Source organism: Anguilla rostrata, chromosome 1, assembly GCF_018555375.3.
Source record: "Anguilla rostrata isolate EN2019 chromosome 1, ASM1855537v3, whole genome shotgun sequence".
Classification (NCBI taxonomy): domain Eukaryota; kingdom Metazoa; phylum Chordata; class Actinopteri; order Anguilliformes; family Anguillidae; genus Anguilla; species Anguilla rostrata.
This window is the reverse complement of record NC_057933.1, coordinates 1,012,573-1,025,461: the sequence shown is the minus strand read 5'-3', so window position 1 is coordinate 1,025,461 and position 12,889 is coordinate 1,012,573. Positions and strand designations below refer to the sequence as shown.

The following is a 12,889-nucleotide window of genomic DNA, read 5'->3' as shown; positions in this document are numbered from 1 at the left end:
ATTCACAGACTCCTCTGTCCCCAGAGGCCGTGTGTCGGTGGAAAGCTGGTCAGACCGTCTCTCAGTCATTATTGTGAGCGTTCGGGAGTCTTCTCAGGAACAGCTGGTGGCGACAGAGCTGCACTGTGTCTCAGGGGTTTACTAATATAAAGGCAGCAGATCAGGGATCCAGTCTGAATCGGAAAGGGCTGCTGTGGGCACAGGTTTTTGTTTTATCAAGGGATTGACTGAAGAAGGTTATTGGCTAATTAGTTGACTCAGGTTTCGTAGTGCTGTGCTAGAACAAAAGCCTGCACCCGCACTGGCCATTTTATGATAAGATTGGACACCTCTGCTGTAAAGTATATGCATTGTTACCATGGGAACATTTAATTTCTATGGAAGGGGCGGGGTTATACATATTGAGGGTTTCTGAAGGCTGTAAGTAAGACCTTTCATTGGATGGAGAGCAGCATCGCAGGATTGGCTACAGATGCCATTTAATTTCAGCCAGTTCAGGAAATAAATTCCTGAATTGTGTAATGCAGGGCTTCCCAACCCTGTTCCTGGAGATCTTCTGCCCTATAGGGTTTTAGTTCCACCCTAATTTGGCACACGTGACCCTACTCAACGAGATCTCAAGTTGTTGAGTGAGGTGTGACTTGTTAGGGTTGGAGTGAATACCTACAGGATGGTTGATCTCCAGGAACAGGTTTGGGCAGCCCTGCTCTAGCTGTTGACTGAGGTGTCCCTTGTTAGGGTTGGAGTGAAAACCTAGAGGATGGTAAAGCTCCAGGAACAGGGCTGAGCAGCCCTGCCATGATTCCGAAAATCTTATATGGGGAGAATGCACTTTCTCCATTTGTTTGCAAACTGGTGACCGGTGCATTGTCAATGTATTTAATCTTATTTTAAAATAATGGCACAAGACACAGCTCTACAGGGCATGGTATGTGTGTGAGTATGTATGGTGACAGAGGTGAACTTGAAATGCAATGAGTGTCGCTCACGTCAACAACTTACATGTAGAATAGCATCTCATCGGTCAGGGATCATTTTGACGCCCTAAATATGCCTGTGTTGGCCAGAAATGTTACATAAACGAATTACATTTTTACTGCCATGGTCTTGAAAATACAATTGTGGGCGCCATCTGGTGGGAGATCCGTCCCTACCCAGGCGAGCCAATGATCCCACTATTTTTTGTGTGGGAAAAGTGCCCGTTTCCGTGACATCCTGGAAATAGCCGATGCTGGGCGGCCATGTTGGTCCTGTGCGTTCTCGTCATTCAGCATTTCACAGCTTGACGGGAAGGGCTACGTTTCACACACGCTACCTCTGCTTGTATACGCTTTGTTTTTCATTTAAAAATACTGGTCCAGGGATTTTAACATACGAACATGGGTGCTTGTCTGGCATTGTGCTCCCTGGCCAGCTGCGTAAGTGGCATATTTGCATGTATTTAAAATTGTGTCACTGGTTTTCGAGAGCGATGGATAATGCTAGCGAGCTAGCTGCGTTTAGTATTTGAATGTAGCCAACTCGATCTCGTTAAACAGTATATGACGTTTGGCAGCTAACAATAGTTTAGCCACATTTATGTTTTCTCTAAAACGTTGTAATTATCAGTGCTTTATAGTTATAGCTTCAATAATTATAAATATAAGTACAGCGGAACGGGATTAATTCGTAAACGTCATTTTAGCTCCTGTGTTGTGTATGGCTGCGTGTCCGTACGACTGAGAGGAATGTCAGTCCGTTTTATGTAAAAACAATTGAAAAAAAATACAAAATTGAGTATTTGGCCTCTGAAATATATACCAGAGCGAGCTGTCTAATATTGTGCTTGCGTATTATTTAATAGATAAATTATTTAACAAGGTTCCTTGTTTGGACATGGGATGTGGTCAGTCAGCGTACTTCCTGTGGTAGAGTAAACATGCTGGATAACAGGGTAGCTAAAGTCTGCTAAATTTTAGCTTGCGTGACTGAATTTAGTGATTAATGGCCAAATGACATCACTTGATATGTATTGACCAATATAACGTTAGTCTAGTGAAACAATAAGTTATTCAGGAATTAAAAGTGAGTTCGGCTGTTTGTTTTGCTAAATGCTGTTATGGGCGATCCAGTGCTGCTGGTCGCGCGGCCATGGCTTTACAACAGCCCTGAATTAGCTATAATAAGCAATTCGGGTAAATCTGGTTTTATTTCGGAAAGCAACGTTTCACCCCTGTGTCACTCCTGAGTCACAAATTCCGTTAGATAAGGAACTGTTTCTAAAACACTTCCTGATTGCAGAAGAGCAGAAGCGCGTCCAGAGGTAACGCTAGACTAGCTGCCTGAGGCGTGGGGAAATGATCTAATGACTCCAGCCGCTGTTGAGCTGTCATGACATTTAGACTCGACTGTTCTACTGATAACTGCGACAGGTCCCTAGCGCATAGTTGGCGATGCGAAATTTGGGCTGATGACAAGGAAGCTATTGTTGCGGCAGTAGCGCCAGTTGTTTCACAAGCATTAGGTCATTCCGTAGTAACAGCTCATACCAACGCATTGGCTACGGAAGCTTTTGAATTCAACCCTGATTTTAACGGGTTGCATTAAATCCTACAACATTCTTGACCCATGCAGGGAGAACATAGCCAAAACATAGTCAGCATATATGCGCGGGTCACATGCTTTTCACAGAAGAGGAAAAGTAGATGTGGTATCGTAGCCACTGTGCGCAGAGGAAACGATTTGTCGAGAAAATAGTAAAGGGGCGTGGTTCCATCTGAATGACGCCAGAGTATTTTACCATGGCAATAGCGTTGACACGTGACGGCGCCAGTTATTGTGGTCTGAACAAGCAGCTGCAAAATACTCCAGGAGATCCATCACAGCGGGTCAAACGCATTAAGACCTGGATACAGTCGGAGCTGTGTGAAAAAGCGAATCAAAGCAGCTAACGTCCTGCCACTTTATAACGTGCACGCTGGTGAACTGCAGGAACATGGCTGCCTCAGGCTGCAGAAATCAGGAGAGCTTTCTGCACATGTAATGCAGAATCTGCTGCATGTGCATGTCTGTGCGCATGCGTGTGTGCGTGCGTGCGTGTGTGTGCGCCTGTGTGCCTGTGTGCCTGTGTGTGCACATGTCTGTGCATGTGTGCGTGTGCGTGTGTGTGTTTGCTTTCTCTGGTTCCGTGTGTCTCTCTCTATCTCAGAGTGCAGAATGCATTACTGGTCTGAAATATCCATGAGAAGAACTGCCAAAGCAGATACATTTTTTAACAGATTATACGACATGCTGGGTTATGTGTTAAAAAAGGTGAAATAAAGGTCTGTCTGTCTGTCCGTCTCTCAGGCATCCTGTCTGTGTGGCTCCGCCCCCTGCTTGCTGTGTGGCTGTTGCCCCTCCAATAACTCCACAGTGACGCGGCTGGTCTTCTCCTTCTTCCTGCTCCTGGGAACGCTGGTCTCCGTCATCATGATTCTGCCTGGGATGGAGACGCAGCTCAAAAAGGTACCCGCCTCGGCTCCGCCCCCAAAACTTGCATGTTGGGTTGTGTGTAACGCATGTTGGGTTGTGTGTAACGTGTGCATGTGGCGTGGTGGGTTGTATGTAACGCGTTCTTGTTGGGTTGTGTGTAACGCGTGTGTGTTGCGCGTTGGGTTGTGTGTAACACGTGTATATGGTGTGTTGGGTTGTGTGTAACGTGTATATGGCGTGTTGGGTTGTGTGTAACGTGTATATGGCGTGTTGGGTTGTGTGTAACGCATTCTTGTTGGGTTGTGTGTAACGTGTATATGGCGTGTTGGGTTGTGTGTAACGTGTATATGGCGTGTTGGGTTGTGTGTAACGTGTATATGGCGTGTTGGGTTGTGTGTAACGTGTATATGGCGTGTTGGGTTGTGTGTAACGTGTATATGGCGTGTTGGGTTGTGTGCTCTCAGATCCCAGGGTTCTGCCAGGGCGGAAGCTCGATCCCGGGCGTGGAGAACCATGTGGACTGTGATGTCATCGTGGGCTACAAGTCGGTGTACCGCATGTGCTTCGCCATGGCCTGCTTCTTCTTCTTCTTCTCCGTCCTTATGATCCGCGTGCGATCCAGCAAGGACCCGCGCGCGGCCGTGCAGAACGGGTGAGACGCCCCGCCCGCCCAGTACTGAGAACGCTCTGAGAACGCTGTCAGAACGCTCTGAGAACACTCTGAGAACGCTGTGAGAACGCTGTGAGAACGCTCTGAGAACGCTGTCAGAACGCTCTGAGAACGCTGTGAGAACGCTGTGAGAACGCTGTCAGAACACTCTGAGAACGCTCTGAGAACAATCTGAGAACGCTCTGAGAACGCCCTGAGAACGCTCTGAGAACGCTCTGAGAACGCTGTGAGAACGCTGTGAGAACGCTGTCAGAACGCTGTGAGAACGCTCTGAGAATGCTCTGAGAACGCTGAGTGAACGCTGTCAGAACGCTGTGAGAACGCTCTGAGAATGCTCTGAGAACGCTGAGTGAACGCTCTGAGAACGCTCTGAGAACGCTCTGAGAACGCTCTGAGAACGCTCTGAGAACACTCTGAGAACGCTGAGTGAATGTTGAGTGAATGTTGAGTGAACGCTGAGTGAATGTTGAGTGAACGCTGTCTGAATGTTGAGTGAATGTTGAGTGAATGTTGAGTGAACGCTGAGTGAACGCTGAGTGAACGCTGAGTGAACGCTGAGTGAACGCTGAGTGAATGTTGAGTGAATGTTGAGTGAACGCTGAGTGAATGTTGAGTGAACGCTGTCTGAATGTTGAGTGAATGTTGAGTGAATGTTGAGTGAATGTTGAGTGAATGTTGAGTGAATGTTGAGTGAACGCTGAGTGAATGTTGAGTGAACGCTGTCTGAATGTTGAGTGAATGTTGAGTGAACGCTGAGTGAATGTTGAGTGAACGCTGAGTGAACGCTGAGTGAATGTTGAGTGAACGCTGAGTGAATGTTGAGTGAATGTTGAGTGAATGTTGAGTGAACGCTGAGTGAACGCTGAGTGAACGCTGAGTGAACGCTGAGTGAATGTTGAGTGAATGTTGAGTGAATGTTGAGTGAATGTTGAGTGAACGCTCCCCTGTGTGTCTGGTCCATGGCTGGTGGTGCTCAGAGGCCGGTGGTTCTGTTCTCCAGGTTCTGGTTCTTTAAGTTCCTGGTGCTGGTCGGTATCACCGTGGGAGCCTTCTTCATCCCAGACGGGACCTTCCACACGGGTGAGACTCAGCGGAACTCCACCTTCAGCCCCCCCCCGCCCCCCCCACAGTGTCTGTCTGTGTGTGTGTGTCTGTGCGTGTGTGTGTGTGTGTGTCTGTGTCTGTGCGCGTGTGTCTGTGCGTGTGTGTGAGAAAGTGTGTGCGCCAACAGCCTGTGTGCATGCCCATAGCGCGCGTGTGTGAGAGAGTGAGGGTGTGTGTGTGTGTCTGTGCGTGTGTGTGAGAGAGTGAGGGTGTGTGTGTGTGTCTGTGCGTGTGTGTGAGAGAGTGAGGGTGTGTGTTGTGTGTCTGTAATAAAACACGTCTGTCCCGCCTGCTGAGTCATGAGCAGCTCCACCGTGTTGTTTATTTTAAGGTGTGTCTTATTCCCGTCTGTGGGAGGGGCTAAACAGTCTCAGTGCTCGCAGAATTTAAAGTGCAGGCTCAGAAAGTCACAGTGTGGGGATACAAGTGCAGGCTCAGAAAGTCACAGTGTGGGGATACAAGTGCAGGCTCAGATAGTCACAGTGTGGGGATACAAGTGCAGGCTCAGAAAGTCACAGTGTGGGGATACAAGTGCAGGCTCAGAAAGTCACAGTGTGGGGATACAAGTGCAGGCTCAGAAAGTCACAGTGTGGGGATACAAGTGCAGGCTCAGAAAGTCACAGTGTGGGGATACAAGTGCAGGCTCAGAAAGTCACAGTGTGGGGATATATTAATAACTGTGTGAGGAATGGAAGATGTTTTAGGCGTTAGTGTTTGTACTGTGTCTCTGAGAAGACTGTGCTGTCTAGTGTTCAGAGTGAAAAATAACCAGCCAATCAGACCCCAGTGTCAGATGGCTTTAAACCAGCCAATCAGACCCCAGTGTGGGATGGTTTTAAACCAGCCAATCAGACCTCAGTGTGGGATGTTCTTAAACCACCCAGTTGAAGAAATTAGATTGTGAACTTTGTTTAGAGGAATGCTACAGGTCATTCTCTCATAACAGATGGAAGGTTATTGCTTCTTTTGGATTAGCTACATGTACAAAGTGTTACATAATGTTAAATTTTATAACTGTTCTGCTGCACACTCAGAGTACAGTAGCCTGCATGTGCTCCCAGCAGTACTGAACACAGGAGCGGTACTGAACACAGGAGCGGTACTGAACACAGGAGCAGTACTGAACACAGGAGCCTGGCTGCGAGGGCTGTTTCAGAGTGTAGACGTTGCCGTTTCCTCTTAGTTAGGTCTGATAACAGTGAAAGTTCTGGTCCACACGCGCTTGCTCCCGCCCTTCAGACGCCTCGTAGCGTTTTAATACAGCAGAGTCGAGATCCCAGAGCAGCTGAAAGTGGATGATGTCAGGTGACCTTTAACCAGCTCCTCGTTTCCCGGGTAACAGTGTGGTTCTACTTCGGTGTGGTGGGGTCCTTCATCTTCATCGTGATCCAGCTCATCCTCCTCATCGACTTCGCCCACTCCTGGAACCAGGCCTGGGTGGAGAACGCCGAGGAGGGAAACAGCAAGTGCTGGTTCGCAGGTACTGGCCACACCCCTTTCTGCCACGCCCCTCTCATTCACTGCCATTCATCAGTGCCACACCCCTCTCATTCACTGCCATTCACTAGTGCCACGCCCCTCTCATTCACTGCCACTCACTAGAGCCACGCCCCTCTCATTCACTGCCACTCACTAGAGCCTCGCCCCTCTCATTCACTGCCATTCACTAGAGCCACGCCCCTCTCATTCACTGCCACTCACTAGAGCCACGCCCCTCTCATTCACTGCCACTCACTAGAGCCACGCCCCTCTCATTCACTGCCACACCCCTTTCTGCCACACCCCTCTCATTCACTGCCATTCACTAGTGCCACGCCCCTCTCATTCACTGCCACTCACTAGAGCCTCGCCCCTCTCATTCACTGCCATTCACTAGAGCCACGCCCCTCTCATTCACTGCCATTCACTAGTGCCACGCCCCTCTCATTCACTGCCACTCACTAGAGCCACGCCCCTCTCATTCACTGCCACTCACTAGTGCCACGCCCCTCTCATTCACTGCCACTCACCAGTGCCACGCCCCTCTCATTCACTGCCACTCACCAGTGCCACGCCCCTCTCATTCACTGCCACTCACCAGTGCCACGCCCCTCTCATTCACTGCCACTCACTAGTGCCACGCCCCTCTCATTCACTGCCACACCCCTTTCTGCCACGCCCCTCTCATTCACTGCCACACCCCTTTCTGCCACGCCCCTCTTATTCACTGCCACTCACTAGAGCCACGCCCCTCTCATTCACTGCCATTCACCAGTGCCACGCCCCTCTCATTCACTGCCACTCACTAGTGCCACGCCCCTCTCATTCACTGCCACTCACTAGAGCCACGCCCCTCTCATTCACTGCCATTCACCGCCACTCACCAGTGCCACGCCCTTCTCATTCACTGCCATTCACCAGTGCCACGCCCTTCTCTGTTACTGTTTTGTCTGTCAGTGGCACGCATTTTTATGCCGTCATTCTGGTGGAATGTTATGAAAATGTTTTTTTTGGCCACATTAAAACAGCGCATGTTCTTGCGTGCGTGTGTGTGTGTGCGTACATGTGTGCGCGTGCGTGTGTGTGCGTACGTGTGTGCGTGTGTGTGTGCGTACATGTGTGCGCATGTGTGTGTGCGCGCGTGTGTGCGTGTGTGTGTGTGTGTGTGTGTGCCGTTCCTGCAGGTCTTCTCACCTTCACCATCCTGCACTACGTCCTGGCTTTTGCTGCGGTGGTGCTCTTCTACCTGTACTACACCCAACCTGACGACTGCGCAGAGCACAAGGCCTTCATCAGCCTCAACCTCATCTTCAGCGTCATCATCTCCATCGTCTCCATCCTCCCCAAAGTGCAGGTACGCATGGCTGTGTGTGTGTGCGCTCGCATGTAACAGTGCGTATGTGTGTATAACAGAGCGTGTGTGTGTATAACAGAGCGTGTGTGTGTATAACAGTGTGTGTGTGTTTTTCTGTGTGTGTGTGTGTGTGTGTGTGTATAACAGTGTGTGTGCGTCTGTGTGTGTGTGTATAACTGTGTGTGTGTGTACAACTGTGTGTGTGTGTATAACTGTGTGTGTGTGTGTATATAGCAGTGTGTGTGTGTGTGTGTGTATAACAGAATGTGTGTGTGTCTGTGTGTATAACAGTGTGTGTGTCTGTGTATGTGTGTATAACTGTGTGTGTGTGTGTGTACAACGTGTGTGTGTATAACTGTGTGTGTGTGTGTGTGTGTATAACAGTGTGTGTGTGTGTGTGTGTGTGTATAACTGAGTGTGTGTGTGTGTATAACAGTGTGTGTGTGTGTGTGTGTATAACTGAGTGTGTGTGTGTATATAACTGTGTGTGTGTGTGTGTGTGTATAACAGTGTGTGTGTGTGTGTGTGTGTTGCTGCAGGAGGTCCAGCCGCAGTCAGGTCTGCTGCAGTCCTCCCTCATCACTCTGTACACCATGTACATCACCTGGTCTGCCATGACCAACAACCCTAGTGAGTACCAGCACAGCCTGCTACACCCTATCTACAGCCTGTTACACCATAACTACGCCCTAACACACCCTGCTACACCATAACTGTACCATACTACACCCTATCTACAGCCTGTTACACCATAACTACACCCTAACACACCCTGCTACACCATAACTGTACCATACTACACCCTATCTACAGCCTGTTACACCATAACTACGCCCTAACACACCGTGCTACACCATAACTGTACCATACTACACCCTATCTACACCCTGTTACACCATAGCTACACCGTAACTACACCCTAATACATGCTAATACACCAATACTGCACCCTTATACACTCTGCTACACCCTAACTACACCATGCTACACCCTAAATTCACCATAACTACAGTCTGTTACACCATAACTACACCCTAACACACCCTAACTATACCTTAACTACACCCTAACACTCTGCTTTACCCTCATTACATTTTAATGCACCATGCTATGGCCAAATATACTGTGCTATACCTTGACTACACCCTGCTGCTCTTCCTCAGACCGAAAGTGCAATCCCAGCCTGCTGAGCCTGGTGAGCAACACCAGCTCCAGCGCCCTCTCCCCTACCCCCACCCCCGCTCCAGGACAGGTCCAGTGGTGGGACGCGCAGGGCATTGTGGGATTGGTCATCTTCCTCTTCTGCACCCTCTACGCCAGGTGAGCCCTGCCCAGCACACTGCATGTGATGTAGTTCCCCTTTAGACCTGTAGGTGTCAGTAGATACCAATGTGGTTGTGCTTGATGCCTTTAGAAGGTGGTGAGACTCCAGAATAACCCCTCCCCCTGTGTCTCGCCCGCAGCATCCGCTCGTCCAATAACACGCAGGTGAATAAGCTGATGCAGACGGAGGAGGGGAGTGGGGGAGTGAGCGGAGGAGAGGTGGGGGAGGATGGGATACGCCGGGCGGTGGATAATGAGGAGGACGGAGTCACATACAGCTACAGCTTCTTCCACTTCTGCCTGTTCCTGGCGTCCCTCTACATCATGATGACCCTCACCAACTGGTACCAGTGAGTGACAGCCCGTTTGTACCCGCCCCTCTGAAACCCCGCCCATTTTATCCGCCCTCTCTAAACCCCGCCCACTTTATACCTGCCCCATGGAAACCCCGCCCCATTTCATACCCACCCCCCTGAAAGCTCACCCATTTTATACCTGCCCTCTCTAAACCGTTTTACATCTGCTCCTTCATAAACCACCCACGTCACTTTCTCCATCTCCTTTTCTTTCCCCCTTTCTTTCCCTCTCTCTCTTCCCCTCCCTCTCCCCTCCTCTCTCTCTCCCCCCCTCCCTCCCTCTCCAGGCCTGATACCTCTACTCAGGCCATGCTGACTCGGATGCCTGCAGTCTGGGTGAAGATCAGCTCCAGCTGGCTGGGTTTGGCCCTGTACCTCTGGACCCTGGTGGCCCCCCTAATCCTGACCAACCGGGACTTCAGCTGAGCCTCCCAATACCCCAGCGCCCCTCCCCCCCCCGCCCTAATGCCCCTGGAACAGGGTACTGACTGTGTGTGAGTGTTAGCATGTGTGTGTGTGTGTGAGAGTGTGTACGTGTGTGTGCGTGTGTTTGTGTATGTGTGTGAGTGTGTATGGGAGTGCGCACGTGTGTGTGTGTGTGTGTGTAAGTGTTTGTGTGTACGTGTGTGTGTGTGTGTAAGTGTTTGTGAGTGTCTGTGTGTGTGTATGTGTGTGTGTGTGTGTGTGTGTGTGTGTGTGTGTGTGTGTATGTGTGTATGTGTGTATGTGTGTATGTGTGTGTGTGTGTGTGTGTGTGTGTGTGTGTGAGTGTGTGTGTGTGTGTCTATGCTAGGAGTGCGCACGTGTGTGTGTGTGTGTTCCAGATGGATGCTGTCCTATTTTACTTTGGCCAAATGCCTCTTATTTTGGTGTTTATTTTTTTGTATTTGTATTTTTCTCTGTGTTCCTGCAGCTTGTGTGAGTCTCTCGGCTCGTCTCTGTGTTCCTGGGTCTGTTGACACAGGATGGTGCAGGTTTCACACTCAGTTAGGGAAACGTAATCATTGTATATATTGCATATCATACACACAGGAATCAAGAGCTGCCAAAAATCCTTATGCACTGGAAACGGTCTTTAATTCCAACGTGAACTGATCCACTCTGATCCGTATGCAAAAACCAGGCTGTTCACCTGACTGTTGGGGCAGTACCAGGCTGTTCACCTGACTGTTGGGGCAGTACCAGGCTGTTCAGCTGACTGTTGGGGCAGTACCAGGCTGTTCACCTGACTGTTGGGGCAGTACCAGGCTGTTCACCTGACTGTTGGGGCAGTACCAGGCTGTTCACCTGACTGTTGGGGCGGTACCAGGCTGTTCAGCTGACTGTTGGGGCGGTACCAGGCTGTTCACCTGACTGTTGGGGCAGTACCAGGCTGTTCACCTGACTGTTGGCGCGGTACCAGGCTGTTCAGCTGACTGTTGGGGCGGTACCAGGCTGTTCAGCTGACTGTTGGGGCAGTACCAGGAGCATGGCTGCCTGGGTAATTGGGTTTTGGGCTGAGGTCAGACGTCTGACAGGGGGCCTGGTCAATGGGCTCTTTTGAAATGCACTGCTGCTGTGGGGGGTGTAGAGGGGCGGGGCTGAGTGATTGAAATGACTGACAGGACCCTGGTTACCATAGAGAAGATGAAACACCCCCCCCTTTTGAGCCCCAGAGAAGCAGTGTGTCGGGGAGATAAGGCTGTCTGCTATTCCAGCCCTGACAACAGGCCACGCCCCCTGGCTCCCATGGCGATAGGGAGGCCCCTCTTGAGCTTGTGGTAGATGGAATTTCAAATCTTCACAAAGTGAAATTGTGCTTTTAAAAAGATCTCTTTTTTTAATTAATAGAGGGGCCCTGGTTCTGGGCAGTAGGTGTGACTGGTCGGGTTTAGTTAAGCTGGGTTTGGGCAGTAGGTGTGACTGGTCGGGTTTAGTTAAGCTGGGTTTGGGCAGTAGGTGTGACTGGTCGGGTTTGGTTAAGCTGGGTTTGGGCAGTAGGTGTGACTGGTCGGGTTTAGGAAGCTCATTCGGAATATCGCTGTCGCCAGTTTTAAATGGAATTTCACGTCGCTCTTTCTTCGTGGTTAAAGTGCATAGTGATGGTGTCTTATTTACTTTAGTAGGTAAAGTAAAGCATCTTGACTCAGCTCTGTGAGATAAAGTAATAATAGTCCTTGAGTACGGTGGCTGGTCATGGGTGTCTGAGTGTCGTTGGTCCTGTGAATGCTCCCTGGCTTCTCCCCAGCTCCTGAGTTGGCAGAGTTATGCTGTATTAATCGACTGTATTAATCAGTTAGAAACATATATAAAGTAGCATGTGGCTGTGGACTGAACCAGTATTCAGATATTTAACAGTGAGCATGACTTCAGTGATAATTAGTCTCGTCAGCATTGATTCAATTAAGCAAGTATTGTAATCAGTAGAGTGAACATCGCTGCAAGTGCCTTTGTACACAGGTGCAGAACAGGAGGTCGGAAACAGATCTCTACACAAGTGCCTTCTCTTGTTTTTGTACGTACACACGAGTGACTGTAAGATCCAAGATTATTTGACTGTGTCCATGTGCATTTCCACATTTTTCATGGTGTAATAATTTTAAGGACTATACCCAGAACGGCTCTTTTTAAATCTCAATAAACATTTAGTGAAGTCCTGGTGTGATTTTATTCTGTTATTTTTGTTCCCACAAACAATCGTTTGGTGAAGAGTTGTTTTGAAACGGTCCTCTAGGTGGAGCCGGTGTTCTTCCTGCAGCCCTGTATGTTTTAGACCGGAGGACAGGCAGGTGGCCCTGCCTTCAGGATCAGATATTGATATGGTATCAGAAATATGCCCTATATGAAGCTGTTATGTGTGTGTGCATGTGTGTGTGAGTGTGTGTGAGTGAAAAGTTCTCCACTCACCTCTTTCTCCTTTCTCAGTGCTTTGTGTTAACCTGCTGACACACACACCACATACACACCCACACACACATACATGCACACACACTCACATACACACACACATCCTCACGTACATACACACACTCACACGCATACACGCACAAACACTCACGCACACACACCCTCACCCTCACGTACACACACATACACACACACTCACGCACACACCCATATGTTGACACATACATACACTCTCACGCACACACCCATATGCAGACACACACA

General features: G+C 49.4%; 1 protein-coding gene across 3 annotated transcripts; it reads left to right on the top strand.

Moving 5' to 3' along the window:
• Positions 1-1,228: 1,228 nt before the first annotated feature.
• Positions 1,229-12,374, top strand: serinc2l (serine incorporator 2, like). 3 transcript variants are annotated; one of them, XR_010330509.1, is made up of 11 exons: positions 1,229-1,418; positions 3,328-3,486; positions 3,918-4,105; positions 5,124-5,203; positions 6,570-6,707; positions 7,891-8,060; positions 8,600-8,690; positions 9,224-9,380; positions 9,524-9,733; positions 10,027-10,327; positions 10,533-12,374. XR_010330509.1 is itself a non-coding variant. In XM_064338739.1 (10 exons), the coding sequence occupies exons 1-10, from the start codon at positions 1,380-1,382 to the stop codon at positions 10,163-10,165; spliced, it is 1,371 nt and encodes a 456-aa protein (XP_064194809.1). In that variant the 5' UTR covers positions 1,229-1,379; the 3' UTR covers positions 10,166-12,374. The 3 variants fall into 3 exon arrangements, 1 of the variants encoding a protein (XP_064194809.1); XR_010330517.1 differs by having other exon boundaries at positions 10,027-11,593; positions 11,720-12,374; XM_064338739.1 differs by having other exon boundaries at positions 10,027-12,374.
• The last annotated feature ends 515 nt before the right edge of the window (positions 12,375-12,889 follow it).